Raw genomic sequence first — 20,610 nt, forward strand, 5'->3', positions numbered from 1 at the left:
GGATTAAGCGCCACTGTGTGGTGGTCGGAGTAGGCGCAAAAGCCAACAATAGTAAGGGAGTCGCACAGCTTTCAGTGTCATCTCTTCATAATAATTTCACATTTAAAACGGAAGCCTATGTGATGAAGCATGTCGTCGGGAATTTACCACACGAAACATTAGAAAAACCAGCTTGGCCGTATTTACAAAATTTACCACTCGCAGATCCAGAGTTTTATAAAAGTAGACCAATAGATTTAATTTTAAGCGTTGAAGTTTACGAATTAATTATTTTACCAGGTTTAATTCGTAATGGCACATCACTACCAATCGCGCAAAATACCAAGCTCGGTTGGATTCTTAGTGGTACCATAAAACCAAACCAAACATATTGCAACGTCGTCATGGTCGACTTGCAGGATATACAGCGGTTCTGGGAGATTGAAGATATCTCAGACAACTCTGTAAATATTACGGATGAAGATAACCATTGCCTTCATCATTATCAACAGCATACTACGCGCAAACCAGACGGACGTTATGTTGTACGGTTACCATTAAAACCAGAGATTACCGAAAAATTGGGTGAGTCTAAAACCAAAGCCGTAGCCCAATTTCGGCAATTAGAACGCAGATTTTGTAAAAATAAAATTATCGAACAGAACTACAAACAATTTATCCATGAATATATTAATTTAAACCATATGAAGAAATGTAATAGTAATCCGATACTTCAGTGCTATTTACCTCACCATTGTGTAATCAGAACGGATTCCACGACGACTGCCACGCGAGTTGTTTTTAATGCCTCAGCGAAAACTTCGACTGGACTTTCGTTGAATGACCTTATGTACTCTGGACCAAATTTACAAGAGGATTTGTTTACTCTCATATTAAAGTGGAGGCAGTACCAAATAGCCTTCACAGCCGATATAGAGAAGATGTTCAGATTTATAGATGTCCATGATGATGACCAGCCGCTCCAGAAGATCGTGTGGAGGGACTCTGAAAAGCAACCATTAGAAGAATACCAACTTACCACTGTCACATACGGCACCAAGGCCGCACCATTCCTAGCCATGATGACATTGAAACGTCTGGCTAAGGATGAAGGTCACCGTTACCCAGAAGCAGCAGAAGTTCTGGCTACCAGGCTCTACATGGATGACCTCCTCCATGGACATCATGACCTCCAGTCTGCAAAGAGGCTGATTTCCGACCTCATAAATCTCCTTAAGTTAGGTGGATTCAATCTAAGGAAGTGGTCGTCAAATCAACCAGATGTACTACCAGATAACCAGTTACCATGCGAAGACCAAGCATATGTTTTTAAATACCAGGAATCAACCAAGGCATTAGGACTTAAGTGGCATCCCGACGAAGATTATTTCACTTTTCAATTGAATTCCGAACCAGTCAGTAAACTCACCAAAAGAAGTTTACTCTCGAATATATCGAAGATATTTGATCCGCTTGGATGGCTTTCACCAGTTACCACCAAGTTGAAACTACTCTTCCAGGAAGTATGGCTCTTAAATCTTCTGTGGGACGACGAATTACCAGCTGACATCAACACAAAATGGAAAACCATAGAGGCTGACATCACGAAAATTAGCCATATTACCATACCAAGGTGGTTGCAGTCTTCTAAGAACGACACCATTGAATTACATGGGTTTTGTGATTCATCACAAAATGCCTACGCTTGTGTTGTATACTGCAGAGTCAACAATATTACCAGCAACCAGTCTTCTGTAGTATTAGTAGCTTCGAAGTCTCGTCTCGTACCTGTAAAGAAAAATGTATCGTTACCTAGATTAGAGTTATGTGCAGCGGTTCTACTTACCAAGGTCATGAAGATCACCTGTAAATGCCTATCAGATTACAACATCAAAATCTACGGTTGGTCTGATTCGACAGCTGTGTTAGGCTGGCTCAACGGCGACCCATGTAAATGGAAACCATTCGTCGCGAATAGGGTGAAGCAGGTCATTGACATTATACCATCGAGTAGCTGGCATTATGTGTCAACAAAGGACAACCCAGCTGACTGCGCAAGTAGAGGCATTACCACAGAACAGCTGATTAACCATTCCATGTGGTGGATAGGTCCCCACTGGCTAAGATCGTTTGAAGAGTCCAAATTAACCAATAAATTATATACAACCTGCGAAGAGCTTAAAAAACCATTATTAAATATAAATGTAAACACAATTATATATCAAACCAAGGTTATAGATAGTATAATTAGCAGATACAGCGATTTTACGCGAGCTTCAAGAGTGCTTGCGTGGGTGTTACGTTTTACACCTAAGTCATTTAATACTAATAAAACAAACTACTTAACTATATTAGAAATAAGAAAAGCTAAAAACTTAATTATAAGGCATATACAACAAGTAGAATTTTTAGAAGATATACAATATATTAAAAACCATAACCAACCTAACCCTAAGAGTAAATTATTAAAATTGAAACCATTTATTGATAACCAGGGGCTCTTGAGGGTTGGGGGGCGATTGACCAACGCCAAAATAGAAGATAGTATGAAACATCCGTGTATTTTACCACATAACCATTTGCTTACTGACATGATTATTGACCACGCGCATAAGATGACCTTTCATGGGGGTCCCCGGTTAACCCTTGCTTGGCTGCGTCAAGAATATTGGATCCTGGGAGGAAACAATGCTGTAAAGAAGAGGCTACGGAGATGTGTGCTATGTAGAAGGCACGACCCCCTGAAACACGACCAGTTGATGGGAGACTTACCACCTGCAAGAATCAACAGGACCCGCCCCTTTTACCATTTGGGGGTTGATTTTACTGGTTTTGTTGACGTCAAGTCTGCGAAGGGTAGATCAGTGAGATGTACCAAAGGATATGTCGCCGTCTTCGTGTGTATGGCGACCAAGGCTGTACATTTGGAGTTGGTCTCTGATCTCACCGCCTCAGCATTTTTGGCAGCCCTCAGAAGACTTGCGGCCAGGAGAGGATCGCCCGGTCACATTTACAGTGACAACGGGACGAACTTTATAAAAGCAAATAGAGTTTTGCAAGAGGAGATTGTTAACTTGAAAACCATATTGAATGACCAGTTTTATGCAGAAATAGCTGAAATGTCGATAGAATGGCACTTCAACGCACCATCTTGGCCAAGCGCAGGCGGTCTCTGGGAGGCTGCAGTGAAGAGCTTGAAATACCACCTGAAGCGAGTAATAGGAGAACAAAAACTCACCTACGAGGAGTTCTCTACTCTTCTAGCTCAGCTAGAAGGATGCCTTAACTCCAGACCTCTGTGCCCGCTGAGTGAAGACGTCGAAGACTTAGATTGTTTGACCCCTTCTCATTTTCTGTCCAGTGGACCAACATTGACCATTGTTGAGTCAGAACACGACTTACGAACCAGATGGCAGTTAGTGCAGAAGATTTACCAAGATGTGTGGAAGAGATGGAGAGCGGAGTACCTCACACAGTTGAACGCTAGGTCCAAGTGGCGACGTTCACAACCAAATTTAAATGTTGGCGGCATTGTAATTATACACGATGCTAACCTGCCACCGGGTAAATGGGCTCTCGGTCGAATCGTGCAGCTACATCCGGGGCAAGATGGGCTAGTTCGAGTAGTCTCTGTTAAAACCAAAAATGGCATTATGAAGCGACCAGTAGTCAAACTATCTCTTTTACCTATTAACCACTCCAACGACGAAGACAGTAACCAAATTCATGAAACCACTGACCATAACCAGCCGAAACACCAGTCGAACGACGATTTACCAAAACCAAAGCGACGAGCTAGAAGAGGAATTGTTAATTTATTTACCATGGCACTTATGTTGTTTACCTTTTTATTTTCACCAGCCACGTGTGCATACAACGCTATAAACTTCAACGACAGTCAAAGTTTATATTTAGATAAAATATCAACCATGCGACTAGTTCAGGACGAATGGAAACTAGTTGTATACTACGATTTAAAACCATATTGGCAAGGCAGTAAATTGTTATCCAAATATATTGATCATATGGAATATATTTGCAAGGAATCGTCAGTCAGAAACCATTGTGAATCTATTTTAATACAATTACAGCACAGTTATACAGAGTTATCGCATTACAATAACATTCTGTCGACGCAGCAGTTCCCACGCGGGCACGCGCGGCGCAGGCGCGGCCTTATCAACGCTGTGGGTAATGTTGCACACGCGCTGTTCGGTGTACTCGATGACCAATTCGCTAAGCAGTATATTCAGGACATCGATTTAATTAGGGAAAACCAAAACCATCTTGCTGCTCTATGGAAAAACCAGACTTCCGTAATAGAAGCAGAATATAATGTATTGAAGAGGATGCAAGGCTCAATTGACAAACAATATAAAATATTTACTCATTACCTTAACCAGTTAAAGAACGCTACCAATGATGTCAAGAGTCAATTGAAAGACGTGGAAAACAATAATGAATTTTTATTATGCGCTATGGCAGCTAACAGCTTGGAGTCGAATTTGAAGAATGTGCAGGATGTTCTTTTAGATACTGTTTCGGAGGTGTACTTTGGGAAGTTCAACATACATCTTTTGAAACCCGACCAGCTTCTAGAAGAATTAAATATTATTTCCGGAAGATTGTCCAACGATTTAAGTTTACCAATAGAGAACACGCATACAGAATTAACCAAAATGTACCATTTACTCAAGGTCAGAGCGAAAATGCTAAATGACTATTTTATTTTTGAAATTAGAATACCATTAGTGAGTAGAGACCATTACCAAGTATATAAAATTTATCCTGTACCAAGACGGAACGGCAAAACCATGGTCACCCTAGTTCCAGTTTCGGATTACATTGCGATCAACTTACGAAGAGACTCATTTATGACCATATCACACTTAGAATTAAATAATTGTCTTCATTTAGATACTGAGACACAACTTTGTCCTTTGGAAAAACCAATTTCTCATATGAGTCATGATGACGTCATGTGCTCCAAAGACCAGGAGACGAAGCAGTGCAGAACCAAAACTGCCAAATGTCTAGATTGGTGGTCTCAGCTAAGCGAGGTCAATACATACTTTTTCTTTTGCTGCGACTCGTATCCAGTACGTATCATCTGTGGAGAGCAAATGTTTTCCAATCATCTTAATAATAGCGGCATTATTAGGTTGGGTCCAGATTGTGTTCTGAAAGGACAAGACATTACCATTTATGCTCGGAGGCTTCAGAACAATACATTAACCATACAGACGGATATACCAGCGATAGACATTCACCCCATCAACCACATCTTTAACCAGAATAAGACGTTCGTGTCGCTGATTTCGGAGCCAGCATCAGTGATGGGTGGTTACGATCAGGAGCTAGATGATATAGGCGCAAAAATAAAACAAATGAATTCAGAGAGTGGTCTAAAGGGTGGTATATCTTATCACGACGTTCACCACTACGTCGCGATATACGTGGTGGCGGGTGTGCTGGTGGCCGGGGCCGCCGCGTACGCCGTGCGGCGGTGGTGCCCGCGCCGCAGCCGCCGCCAGGACTCCAGCGCGCCGCCCGCGCCGGCAGCCGCTGGCGCAGGGCCAGCCGCGTCGCACCCGCCGCGCCCTGAGCCGCGGGGTCTGACGAACGCAGCGTTTGTGTATAGTGTTAGTGACCAGTGTGTAAGTGTAGTTAACCACGGGCAATCTAGTGCTAGTAAAAATAGTGATAAGTGTAGTGATGAAGTGAAAGACCAATCCACTTCTCCTGTAGTGCATAGGCATAATTTTAGTGATTACTGTGGCTAGAGACATTAAGGTTACCATTAGATAATGCAAATTTGTTTATCACCTTGTCTCACGTCACTCGCTAACCATAACCATTTCTTTTTTGTACCATCTTCACCACCACTCTTTCTTCTCTCGCGGTGGCAGCATGTACGGTCAACAGCATGTCGACTGTACATCACGTTTCGCGTGTCAGCGTTTACGTCGCCTCGCGTTATTTCCTAAGTAATATTGTAACCAGTTCGCGACAAGCCGCCGATCGATTCGCGTGCTCATTACCATACCAACATTTTACCATTTTACCATATAGCATAAGTTAAGGTTTCAATATACCATTTGAGCCTAACTTGTGTTTTACTCTGTACGGAACCAAACCACCGTACAGGCTTAATTATTATTATTAATTTCTTTTAATTTTTGTATATTTCATTATTATTAATAGTATTTTATTAATGTGCAAGTGTACAACAAAAGTATAGTTGTCCACTTTATCATTATATTCCCCCTCTGCCTGACTCGGGCAGCGGGGGTTGTCACCCGCTCAACTTATTAACAACAACCATGGCTTCACCAATGGTTCCCGACGAGGGCTTCTTCAGCGCTCTCTTAGATAGATTATTTACGGAGAAGATCGCTCCATTAATGAAGATATCTATAGATGAGTCAGTGGATGCCGCTATTAAAGCGAAATCCAAAAAATACAAATCATCATCCGACGTTTCGAGTTCCGACGGGGAATCCGAAATGGATATAGGTAATGCGTCCGACGCAAGTTCCGTGGCCTCGGTCAAACCGAGGAAAGTGATCACTCGATCAGCCCGTCCGCCTGTCCTTCAGGCGTACTTTGACGCGCAGGCGACCCCTAAGGTCCCTGCGGTCAGTCCTGACCGCACGGTAGCCCCTCAGGCTTCCAGTGCTTCACCGGCCCGGCCGGAAACCGCTCTACCGTCGAGAGCGGAGAGTGTCGCGTCGGATGCTGACGGCTTCATCACCGTCAGTCGTAAGAAGAAGCGCGGTCGTGAATCGCCTTCTCTGGATATCACACCCGCGAAGAAAGCCGCGGCCACGACTGGCTCCGCTCCCGCGTCCGCGCCCGCGCCCGCTAAAGCCCGCGTACCGCCTCCGACCAAGCGCCCGCCTCCTATTTTTATAGGGGACCGAGGCCGATGGCTAACCGTCAAAAACAGGATCCCGAAGACGCTCTCCTTTCAGGCGAGGGCGTACCAATCTCTAATCAAATTAGAGACCAGGGAGGTAGCGGACCACCGCGCCCTGACATCTCTTCTTAGAGAGCTGAGTGTGGGTTTCCACACGTACGCCCTGCCCGAGGAGAAGCGTCTGAGGGTCGTTATTAGAAACGTCCCCAAAGAATTAGACGAGGCCGACATTCTGTCGGACCTCAAAGAGCAGGGTTACCCCGCACACGAGGTGCACCGTATGCGCGGAACCAACAATAAACAACCATTTAACATGGTTCTCGTAGTCCTCGACCTCACGCAAGAGGGAAAGGAAATATTCAATATAAAATCGGTTTGTTCCCTTCAGGGCATCCGTACCGAAGCTCCTCGCAACCGCGGGGGGCCCGGTCAGTGCCACAGATGCCAATTATACGGGCACTCGGCACGAAATTGCGAACACACCCCGAGGTGTGTGAAGTGCCTCGGGAAACACGGCACGCCAGAGTGCCCTCGACCAGCGCAATGCGCGGAGCCCCCGGCCTGCGTCTTGTGCGGGGAGAAGGGGCACCCCGCGAGCTATCGCGGGTGTCCCAAGGCACCCAAACACAAGCGTCACCCAGGGCGCCGCCAGCCGCAAGGCAGAGCAGAGAAGGTGGAGTTCACTCCAACCTTCAAACCTGCGCCGCCTCCAAAGGTAAACGCCTGGGCGAGGTCTCCTCCGGCTGCCAACGCTGCCACAGAGGCCACTCTCGCGGCCCCCGCGCCCCTCCGGCCTCCGCTAGCGTCCCGCCCGGCGGCGTCGGTCCCGCGACCGAGGCCCCCGGCGCCCGCGTCCGCGGCAACAGGTAGCAAAGGCGGCAGCACCTTTGCTTTCATGTTCGAACTGTCAGAGATGTTCGACATTGACGAAATAACAGCCCTGGCCAGCAGGCTCGATGCTGTCCGGGAAGACCCGCCGTCGCTCCTGCAAGTTATGGCAGACAACGGCAAAATATTCCGTGCCCTCACCGAAATAGGGCTAAAGTATAAAAACAACATTCGCGATGCCTAATTACGTAAGCGGACGGGTCAAACCACATACGCTCCGTATAGCGTATTTTAACGCCCAAGGCCTTAAGCCTCAACTAGACTTGGTGAAGGAGTTCGCTCACGAACATCAATTAGACCTATTCTTAGTGCAAGAGACATTTTTAAAACCACGTATACGCGATCCGCGTATCGCTAATTATAACTTAGTTAGGAATGATCGCACCACCCGTATGGGCGGCACCCTCATTTATTTTAAAAGGTCTCTACACTGTATACCTATAGATCCTCCGGTCCTCACTAACATCGAGGCCTCTGCCATCCGGGTCAGTATGGCGAATCACCAGCCGATCACTGTTATTTCAGCTTATCTTCCGCCGAACAAACAAATATTAGACACAGATATAGAAGCATTACTCGGCCACGGGGCCGCAGTCATAGTGGGCGGCGATCTTAACGCCAAACACTCCAGCTGGAACAGTAGAGCCACAAATAGAAACGGAATTTTATTAAACTCTCTCACAGACACGCGGAACTTTTCAGTAATAGCACCCGACGAACCAACACGTTATCCGGATAACGTCGCGCACCGACCCGACATTCTAGACGTTGCGTTACTTAAAAACGTAACGCTCAATGTAAATTCAATCGAGGTTCTTCACGAATTAGAGTCAGACCACCGGCCCGTCGTCCTAAATCTAGGCCCACCGGTTAACTTTCAACCACCGACGAAAACAGTGATCGACTGGCAACGGCTGGAAAAGGATCTCGAGTCTATCAAGTCCGACGACCTTGACCGTATACCGGACGTCATCGACTCGGTCGACACGGCTCACAGTGCTATCTCTCATGTGACGTCACACATACAGAGTAGGATCAAGGCCTGCTCCAGGCAGGTTCCGACGATGCAACCGCATCGCCTAAACCTGCCTCCAGAGGTCAGGAACTTACTCACACAGAAGCACAGAGCCACTAGACTTTACGACAGGTATCCGTCGGTCGAGAATAGGCGCCACCTCCGCTACCTACAGCGGGTGGTACGGGAACGTATCGCGGAACTCCGCGGCGAACGTTGGGACCGCTTGCTCGGCAACCTTAAGCCATCACATGTGGCTTTCTGGAAGCTGCCTCGCGCGTTCAAACAGGAGCCGCCCACTGTCATGCCTCCTTTGGACAGACCGGGACTGCAGCCGGCGCTCGATGACGATGAGAAGGCTGAATGCCTCGCCGATAGTCTCGAGAGTCAGTGCTCTCCAAATGCAGCAGCCGACCCGACACACGTTGACGAAGTTGATCGTGAAGTTGAACGTCGCTCCGCTCTGAGCCCTTCAGGCGACGTAATAAAACCCACCTCTTACGAAGAGGTGAAACTAATAATTAAGGAGCTTCACTCCAAGAAGGCCCCGGGGCCCGACACTATAAACAATAGGGTTCTTAAAATCCTACCCTCGACTCTTATTACTTTATTGGTTACCATTTTTAATATTCTATTGTCTAATAGCGCGTTCCCCGAACAATGGAAGGATTCCATTGTTATCGGTATCCCAAAACCCAATAAACCTAAAGCTAATCCGAGTAGCTATAGGCCTATTAGCTTAATTAACTCGATCGGGAAACTTTACGAAAGATTAATTCTCGCGCGTCTTAATCATTACATCGCGGAGCTTAACCTGATACCCGACATACAGTTCGGATTCAGAACCGCTCACTCGTGTCCCCAGCAGGCTCACCGACTCACCGAGTACATTCTCATACGACGTCAATTTCACGCTACCACGGCAGCCGTGTTTTTCGATGTCGCGAAGGCCTTCGACAAGGTATGGCACAACGGCTTAGTATTCAAGCTGTATCAACTGGGAGTGCCAGACAGGCTCGTGCGCATCATTCGAGCCTACCTTACCGATCGCTCCTTCCGATATCGAGTAGAGGGCACCCTATCCTCACCCAGACCCATCAGGTCTGGCGTGCCACAGGGTTCGGTCCTCTCTCCCACTCTTTTCTCGCTCTTCACGAGCGACATTCCCAAGTTTCCGAGTGTCCAGCTCGCTCAGTACGCTGACGACACGGCACTCTACTTCGGCTCCAACCGCTCAACCTTGAGCAAGAACATTAAAGTGCTTCAAGCCGCCGTCGATGAACTAGGCAACTGGTTCAGAAAATGGCGGATTGAAGTGAACCCCACCAAGAGTGCAGCGGTACTCTTCGGTAACGCGAATAGCATCCGCGCTAAAAAACAACCGACTGACGTTATTAAACTGTATGAAACACCCATACCGTGGGTGAAGGATTACAAATACTTAGGAGTCACGTTCAACAGCAATATGAACTTCAAAAAACATATTGATACGGTATGCAATAGAGCCCGATTTGTCCTCAGTCGCCTTTATCCACTTGTGTGTGGGCGAAGCAAACTTCCGCTCAAACACAAAGTGACGATGTACAAAACCATCGTACGGCCCATACTGTCATACGCAAGCGTCGTCTTCGCGCACACCCGACCGAGCTACTTACGCCGTTTGCAAGTAGTTCAAAATAAATTCACGCGCATGGCAACCGGAGCCCCGTGGTTCATCCGAAACGTTGACCTTCACCGCGACCTAGAGCTTCCGACAATAGCTCAACACTTTAAAGAGATCTCGCGACGCTTCTTTGACAAGGCGCCTAACCATCCCAACATCTTGGTTAGGAAGGCATGCGGGTACACCCCCCTTCACCATAGTCTCAACCCAATAAGACGTCCCAGACACGTAACGGTAGACCCGGATGACGAAATCACCATCGCGAACGCGACACCCACACAAACACCGACACAGACACGCACACACCGCCTTCGCAGGCGTAGGCGCGGTCAACCACCGCAAACCACTGGCACTCGTCACTCTGACGATGGCCAGCGGCCCGCACCCTAGATACACCACACATTGTTTTGATACCCGACGAGACGTTAGTCCTCGTCCTGTAATCGCTTCACTACACCCACTCACACACGGACTGACTGACGGACTGACATACACGACTTACACAATCACAAACACACTCCACAAACAGACACAAACACAAACATACATGCACACAAACATTTACACTACGTACATACATACAAACACACATACTTGCAATCATAAACACATACATACACACTTACATACATTACACAAAACATCACCACACTCGCCGGCGAGTGTGCTCTTATCACCTTTTCATCTTTCATCTTCATTTCATCTTCATTTTCATTCTCTCTCCTTCCCACAAGCACACAGCCGGTCTGAGGTTCGAGTCTCCTTAGGAGACGCCCCGCGACTGTTGTTGCGTAGTCTTTGCGGCCTCCACGGCCCACGTCCTACTTCGCTGTGAAAGCCAGAGCTGCTAACAGCACAGAGGAGGTTTTAGTCGGTATGGGGTGTCCGCTTACGCGGACACTCGAGTCCGACATATTACGCCCCGTTCCGGGGCGTAAATACGTAACAGTATTTCCTCCTCTCAAAAAAAAAAAAAAAAAAAAAAAAAAAAAAAAAAAAAAAAAAAAAACATGCTACAAATTACACCTTAATAAGCTTCGACTGCTATATCTAATCATTGCCGTTCTTAATCCAGTTTTTTAAGATATTTTTGATGAATAAGCAGCAATGTAAAACATTTATTCAGTTAAGGTTACGCGTGATGAGTTTAGAACCCAATCCGGACAGTAACAGTTGACACACGAAGTAGAAAAGTGTGCTTACATTGTTTTTAAGCACACTTTTGCCGTTCCGCTATCAGACTGCGAATGATATGTCCTTTTTGGTTTTATTTCTATGCGACGTAATTTGTTTATATGTATAGTGTCAATGAGTACTGTAGTAGAAAAATAATGACTATTTTAATTTTATATGTGTAAAAGTTGGTAATAAGTTACAGGAATACAAAATCATGATATTTTAAACAATCAATAAGTTTTAATTAATACAGTCAATTTTTATTATATAATCTTTTAATTATTTATTCAAAATTCTTTTTTATCTATTTATTATTAATGAGGTTTATCATTTATATTATGTATATTATTATATATTTTTCCATACAAATTTCTATCACTGGTAAGCTATAAGTCCTCCTATTGCCAGACAGCGTGTACGGATAAAGTGAGTTAACGTCGATAAGTTTATTGGTACAGAAAAGTCAACGATACTTAAGATTTCTACCTCAAGTAAGAGATAGACTGAATATTGGGAACGACCGTAAATCTATAGCCATACATAATATATATTTTTGTTATTTGAACAACAAAACAAGCACACCGTGCGTCAATAAATTCTCTCATAGAAAATATGTCGATCCGAAATTAATATTGGAAATAAATATAATTATAGGGTAATCGAAATATAAAAAGCAGCCAAGTGCGAGTCAGACTCGTTCATGAAGGGTTCCGTAGCAGCAAGTAACATATTATAAAAGTTGTTGTTAGCTTGCAGTTTGTTGTAACTTTTATCGATGTTTTAATTTTCGGTGGAAGTTTGCATGGTAATGTACTTACATCATATATATTTTTTAGTTTAATCATTCTCTTATTTTAGAAGTTACAGGGAGGGGGGGACACATTTTTCCCCTATTCAGTTTAGAAAAAAATGATATTAGAAATCTCAGTATCATTTTTGAATACCTATGAAAAAAAATTTGAGTTTAAGTTCTAAGTATTTAATTTATTGTTTTTTTATATGTTTTTTTATCTTTCTGCGAAAATCTTATTGCGGTTTACAGAATACACCTACGTGCCAAGTTTCAACAGTATAGTTCTTATAGTTTCGGAAAAAATTGGCTATGACATATGGACGGACAGACAGATATGACGAATCTATAAGGGTTCCGTTTTTTGTCATTTGTCTACGGAACCCCAATATCCTATCAAGTTGGACTAAACTGGACTCTATGAAGTAATCCCCATTAAAATACGTTCATTAGGAGTTCACTGGGAACAAACATCAGGGCACTGGATTTATATATATTGGTATGTAAATAAGATAACTTCTGAAAATATATTTTTATAACTTAATCTATTTTTTAATCTATTCGTTAATTATGTGGGAAGCCATGGAATGTAAATGGCAGCATAATTTACGCACTAATGTGTAATATTATGCACGTATGTGTTCTAACAACTACGTAATAAGGCTCACTTTACAAGCAAGTTTGTTGAAAAAGTAATTGTGGTTGAAAATACCGAAGACTTAAGATCGCGCGGTCGTTCTCCAACAAGATGGATCGACTAAATAATCGACTCGTCATCCAAATTCTTCACGGTTTTAAGAAACGGGCTGGAAAGAAAACCGGTGGAGGCAGATCAGCCGCTCCAAATGCAACCCTAATGGTGACCACGATCCTCAGACATGAAAGACCAACCCTAGAGAGAGAGATTTTGGAAGCGCACCTGCACTATTTCACATGTTGAGAAGTTAAGTATTATTATAATAAGTGCTGTACAATATAACTTATAATAAAAAATAACTTATTATTCATCTGAAGGTATCTTAAGCCTTAAGAGAGTGAGTCGAAACTTTCAAGCAATTTACTGTATACAAAAGACTTCAACGCGCTCGATCTTTCACACAGACTTGGAATATAGACGACCTGACAACCTGATAATGCGTGACTAATTTGGATTTGTTTGATTTATTTTTTAATATTTGTATTTATATCGTTCAAATTTAAAGTGACAAAGTTAGTTTGGACTTTATATTATAAATTTTTATATCGATGTAAACCTAAATTATTTTTATCAAAATTCAAGAGGTTCTATTTAGTTTAGATCTTAAGCAATGACGTTCAATAAACAACTAGAATCACACTCAAAAATTGTCTGAGGTATAACTCTAAAAAAACATGATAACTCGAAAATGGATCACTTTTGAATTTTTTTTATGAAATTTCTTTATTCACTTAGGTACAATTTGGACACTTATTTTTATTTATTTATTTATTTATTTGGATCATCAACATTACATATATTACACATTTATATAAACTTATGCTAGGTACAATTATTCTGATATATGTAACAATTAAAGATGAACACATCATTCAATGGTAACAGTGAACAGTGTGATTTATACAGTCAAAAATGTCTAAGTACAAAAATGTATATAAAGAAGGATATAATTTATATGGTTTTATAATGAAGAGGATATAGGTACATACTACTTGGAAAAAAAAAAATTACAGGTTAGCTTGATGTGCGAGAATTTTTACAAACTTTTTTGAATTTTCGTTGAAAATATCGATTTCTGAATTTTTTGAATTTACTTCGTTGTATAATCTACAAAGCCTGACGATGGGGGCGTTGAGTCCAATGTTTGTTCTGCAGTAAGGAATGTGAAAGATCTTGGATATCGTCTGTCTTGGGTATTTAAAGGGTACTGAGAGGGATATGCATTCTTGAAGATCAGAATTATTTATTTTATTATTAACTATTTTGTGCAGAAATAATAAATCTAGGTAGCTGCGACGAGATTTTAGTGAATGAAGTTTAAAGAAGTCGAGGCGTTGGGTATAAGGGCATCTATAAGATATTCCAGGTGTTGAAAAAGCTAGATGTCTCGAAAAAGACCGCTGTATTGATTCAATGCGTTGCGACTGCAAACTGTAGAAAGGATTCCAAACAACACTTGCGTATTCAATATGGGTTCGTACTAGAGCATTAAACAGTAGTATTTTGGTTTTTACACGACGGAATTTATTGGTGTTGCGTCTCATAAAGCCAAGCATCTGCGTAGATTTTTTAACGACTGAGTCTATGTGCGAATTGAATGTGAGTTGATTATCGATAAGAACACCTAAATCACGGATTTCACTTACTTCTTGTATCTCTGTATTATTTAACGTGTAAACAAAATTCGATGGTTTCTTTTTGCGGGTAAATTTTATAAGGAAGCACTTGCTGATATTTAAATACATATTGTTAGTGTAACACCATGTCCATATTCTATCTAAATCGGCTTGTAGTTGAGCACAGGAGACAGGGGATGCGGTAACATAAAGCTTCAAATCGTCCGCAAATATAGAGAATTTGGAGTGGAGTATTACTGAACTAATATCGTTGATAAATAACAAGAATAAGATTGGTGCAAGGTGGGATCCTTGCGGCACACCAGAGGTTGCATAGTAAGTATGTGACTTATAACCGTTGGTCATCACTATTTGGGATCTCATTCCTAAATAAGATATAAGCCAGTTAAGAAGTGAACCACATACACCGGCGGTTTTTAATTTCAGTGTAAGCAAATTGTGGTCAACCTGTATAGATACTGTGTACTTCATGGCCCTTATCTATGTCACTGCAAATATTGGAAACGTAGGAAACTAAGTTTGTTTGGACAGATCTTCCGTTGAAAAACCCGTGTTGGTTATTTGAAATAGTGGCACTGATATGCCTAGTTATGGTAGGAGTAACAAGAGATTCAAAGAGCTTGGCAAGGCAAGATAGTATTGCAATTGGCCGGTAATTTTCTACTTTCGATAAGTCGCCCTTTTTAAATATAGGCACTATTTTGCTTTCTTTCCATACTTCCGGGAATATGCCATCTTGTAATGATTTGTTAAAAATTAGAAACAGAGGAAAAGAGAGAACAGTACTACATTTATTAATGAAAAATGGGTGGATATCGTCTGGGCCGCTAGCTTTAAAAATATTTATTTTTTTGATTTTTTTAATAATATCTGTTTCTGTTATATAAATACAATTGATGAGTGTGTCCGACAGTATTTGTGATGGGTGATTGTGTGTAGGAGTCTTTATATTAGAGTACACTGAATAAAAGTGGGAGGCAAAAAGGTTAGCTATTTCAGGGCCGGTATTTGCCACGGAGTCGTCTTTAGTCATTCTGTCAGGTAGTTTACATTTATTTTTCTTTTTATCCTTAATGTATCGCCAAAACGCCTTTGGATCTTTTGTTATATTGTCCTCGATATTGTTCCTATAAACAGACAAACAATGATCATGTAAGGAGTGACACCGATCCCGGAGGATTTCAAATTCCAGTCGATCCCGCGGGTTTCTATATTTTTTATATTTTGCACGGACTTTATTTTTTTCCCAAAGTATTTTTATTAGTTGTCCAGTATACCAGTGAGGATATCTGGAAGTTTTCACCTTGCGCTTTGGTACATATTTTGATATAGTTTTCCACAACTTGTTATATAGGACAGAAACCATTTCATTTACATGTTTTTCTTTTAGTTGGTCCTGCCATGGATAGCTCTTTAATTCTTTTTTAATAGCATCATAATCGGCTTTGAAATAATTATAATCGCTACGGGGCTTAGGTTTAAGGAAGGTAAGGTTGGGAAAATTTAGATTTAAAACGAGATTAGGATGATACGGATCTAATTTAGACAATAATTGTAATGGTTTACTTATATTTACAGAGTTGAAACTGCAAAGTACTAAGTCTAATATATTGCCGTTTGCGTTTTGAATATTATTGATTTGGTATAAATTATTAGTAGAGATAAAATCAATCAAATTATAACCTAAGGGATTGTGGTGGTATGATGGTAGAGTGTATGTACTGTTGTTTACGGGTGACCAGATAATTGAGCTCTGATTAAAATCTCCAATTATAATTAATTCTTCTGTATGATCGATGACAGAGTTAGCGTTATTAATAAAAGCAGCTAGAGTGTGAAGTTTGACAGGTGGAGGTAAATAGACAGCACAAATTGTTATTTTTTTAAGGATGTTATTCAGATTCAACTCTATAGTTATCCATAGATCTTCACATTCGCTTTCATAATGACTGATACGTGCTGAAGTTATGTCTTTCATTACTGCTATCATAACTCCTCCGCCATCCAACTTGCTATTACTGGAAGTATGGCGATCACGGCGGTGGACCACATAACGACCATCGAGGAATTCGTTATCAAATATTTGATTGTTTAACCATGTTTCGGTAAAAATTATAATTTTATATTCATTTTGAAGAATATTTTTATATATTTCATTAGTTTTTGTACGTAATGAAAATGAAATGAAAGACTTATGAAAGTAAAGATTGATGCCATCGGTTCAATAAACTACCAGAAGACCTTGTTCTGAGAAGAACCGGCAAGAAATTCAGCAAGTTTTATCCTCCCTTTACAGTTTTCATGAACTTTATAAAACGCTTTCTTCATTAAAATTTCTTTAATATAAAGCTTAAATTTATATAAAGGAAGTTCAGTAACAAGATGTGGGAGTTAATTATATATTTATATACATTTCCCCATAAATGTATGACCAGTTTTATGAAGTCTGAAAGTTGGAACAGCAAGTCTATTTATATTATGATTAGTGACCCTACCTACTGAACTGCAGGTCGCGGGTTCGAATCCCGGTAGGTGCAATCATTTATATGATGTATATGAATGTTTATATGTATTTATGTATGTTTAAGTAAGTAGGTATATTGTATTAAATATATGATGTATTGTACCCATGATATATCATGGTTATGCCTAGTTTGGGGCGAGATAATTTGTCTAAAAGTGTGTCAATATTATTATTATTAACTTCTAGTGTTTTTATTGTGATTCACTATTCTACAAATTAATTATATAGATTTCTTTATCAATACGCATATGGGGGTTAAATATAAAAAATTCAAATAGCCACCCCATTCACCTCCTAACAGGAATACGTTGAATTACCAATAACCCTGTATATGTACTTAAGGCCGCTATTCAAAGAAATCGCCAAAATAGCGCATAATTGAAACATATTCTTGACTCTTAATATAAAGCTTATATTTTACAAAATATAATTATATATTTACAGAATATGAGAAGAAAATTCATTTTTTCATTACATTTCTATAAAAGACAGTGCGAAAAAAATCACCAAAATACCCCTAACTTTTATAGTTGCAGCCATGCTAATCATTTAATCTAGATAAAAATTGTACGAAAATTTATTAATTTTACATCACTATTTAACATGACATAGTTTTGTAAAGAAAATTGTATTATGTTTGTAATAAATTAAAAAGGCTTCTAATTCTGAACTAAAACTATGGCGATCTTGTGCGAGAGAGGTAATCTAGCGCTTAGCCTTAAGTATGTTTATTGCAACAATTACACCGTTGTCAGCAGGTGTACAAGCTACGCATTACATGCGAAGTTTGAGGCTGTGCAATATATGTCAAGTGCGTCAATTATTATTAAAGATATTCTTCTAAATACATACAGCATGTGCTGACCCGGCAAACGTCATAATAACGAATACTCATGTGTTATAAGAATTATTACTATTGCGAATATATAGGTATTTCTAAGTCAAAAATATAGGTTCGGATAAGTCAGCACCAACATATCATATAATGAAACCTTCTCCGAAACACGCTGCATCTTAAGGTATAAGTATTATTATGATTGGTTCAATAGTTTTTGCAGTATGATCGAAGAAATAAAACGAATCTCCATTTATTGTAATGTTTTTGTTTTTTTAAACCTTTGTCACTTTTTAAAGCTTATCGGTGAGTGTAAGCCATTTTATTATACGAATAGTTATAAGTATAAAAGTGTTTTAACAATAGTACAACTCTAATACAATATTTGATACATAATTATGATAATGAAACCGCAAAATTTAAAGCAAATTTCAAAAACAATTACAAAGGTTGTAACGAGGTATCTCATTACGAAACCATTGGAAACGAATTTTACATAACTTATTATTGTTACTGTTATATTGTAATTATAGTCGAAAGTAATTAGTGAACCTTAATTTTCGAACTCATAGAATATATTTATTTACCATAGGGAGTGACAATAACAAAACATAACGCAACAACACTTGGTAAACGTTATGAAGCAACATCATTTCGTTAAGGGGTTTTGACATGGAGAGAAGAACTGATAAGAAACTCGCAGCCCATCTTTTATTTCATGGGACATAATATATACGATCGGTTATTTTACAATTTAGTAGTAGGAAAGATCAATAATACATATGTATACATATATAGGGTAACACAAACACCGGTCACAGATGTAAAAGTATGTTTGTGGAATTCCAGCTCTTGATAGTGAATATATTGTTTTGTCATTGGTTATATGTATTCTAGTGTCCAGAAAATTAAGGAGTAAATAATAATTGGCGTAAATTTGTATTCCAAAATAATTATCTAGTATTTTAGCTCGACATTAGTAATTAAATTAGAGATACATTCAGCTTTTCTTCAGCATGAAAAAAATACTGTAAATTAAAGAAAAGAAATTGATAGAAATATTTTTTCATATTACTTAGTTTTAAATATAATATAAAAATATTCGTTTTATGTCCTATAGATTTAAATATTTTTCTATGAAAAGATTAAGAACACGCACTTTATTCAGATTTCTCTCAGTTATTTCCTTATGTACAACTTACATAAACTTACATTCTTACCTGCATGTTGTACGTGTCAAGGACGTATGATTGTGGTTCTTATAAACACTTTGGTTCAAATCAAGCGAATCATTTAAGAAATTTAAAACATATTTATAAGTTAAATTGACATAATAAATTGTCATTTAATATTTGATCAATGTCAACCATTTGAACAGCTGTTTATTATTTAATTGTAAAATAAACTTAGTCAATTCAAATAGTTTTGAAAGACAATTAATAATAGTACAACATAATAGCAACTTCTCTAACATATTTTTTGATAAGATAAACATAATATTTAATATGCAATTATAATACTTTAAAGGTACTTTTTTATTCATAGGGAGAAAGGCTTAAAGAACATGTGAATATGTTATATTCATGATAAATCTACATAATGTTCACATTATGTAAGCACATTATGTTAAGTAATGTTCATTCTCTTTTTTTATATATGGGACACATCGTGAACGATAAGAACTAAAATTTTGATCAAATTCGCAGACCTTTTTATTACTTCAGCTTTCATCAACGAAACATTTTGCAACGAGTCATGCCAGACAAAAGAGGTTTAATGCGAACCTCCTTTCACAATTACTCACCCAAGGTCTGTCCATCTAAAGCCACAACAACTGATGAAATTAAAAAAAACAAACACCAACCTCCCGCCATTTTGTCACTTATTCTTAAAACCGATTATATTTAAAATTCAAATTTCGAACGCGTAGTATGCGCACCGCGACATACTTGTAGACTGCGTTGTTTGACATTTACACGGTCTTTCATAACGGTTGAGGTTCCTTTCGGTGAAAAATGAACTCTGTGTCTTGAGATGTAAGAGTCATAATAGGCATTCTTTGCGCATGGTCAAGTTGATCAAGATAATTTTTTTAATTCTAAATTAAACTCTAATGTCATAGACATAAAATTGTTTTTTGCTCGCAGTGTTTTAATATTGCTTCTTTATTCTACAGTGACGGTTGGTTATCGAAAGTGAATTAACCGGTTTCACAGTACGTCATTATTAATTAATGTGAGTTTATTTAGATCGATAATATGTTTAAGTTGTTATCAAGGTTGATAGAGTTGGATTTCTCTGGATATAGAGCAAGAAGGTCGCGTATTCGAACCCATGTGGGCGTGGAGATTCGAAAATATAGTGAAAAGAAAGTTTATGAGGCATTTTCCATAACTGTTCATAAATGTAAAGTAAATACCCACAATCTTGCACTCTACAAAGCGCAGGTCCGAACACATATGGAGTATTGCTGTCTTCTCTGGTCTG

The 20,610-nt window shown here is 40.0% G+C and overlaps 1 protein-coding gene across 1 annotated transcript in view; it reads right to left on the minus strand.

The window, feature by feature from the left end:
- Window positions 1-20,076, minus strand: part of LOC126971390 (probable chitinase 2) — a 51,303-nt gene extending 31,227 nt beyond the window's left edge. Inside the window, exon 1 of the mRNA XM_050817700.1 lies at window positions 19,928-20,076. Within this exon, the coding sequence (XP_050673657.1) occupies window positions 19,928-19,997 (70 nt within the window). The 5' untranslated portion in view covers window positions 19,998-20,076. The remainder of the gene's footprint in view (window positions 1-19,927) is intronic.
- Window positions 20,077-20,610: the final 534 nt, after the last annotated feature.

Source organism: Leptidea sinapis, chromosome 23 (assembly GCF_905404315.1).
Source record: "Leptidea sinapis chromosome 23, ilLepSina1.1, whole genome shotgun sequence".
In the NCBI taxonomy this organism is placed as follows: domain Eukaryota; kingdom Metazoa; phylum Arthropoda; class Insecta; order Lepidoptera; family Pieridae; genus Leptidea; species Leptidea sinapis.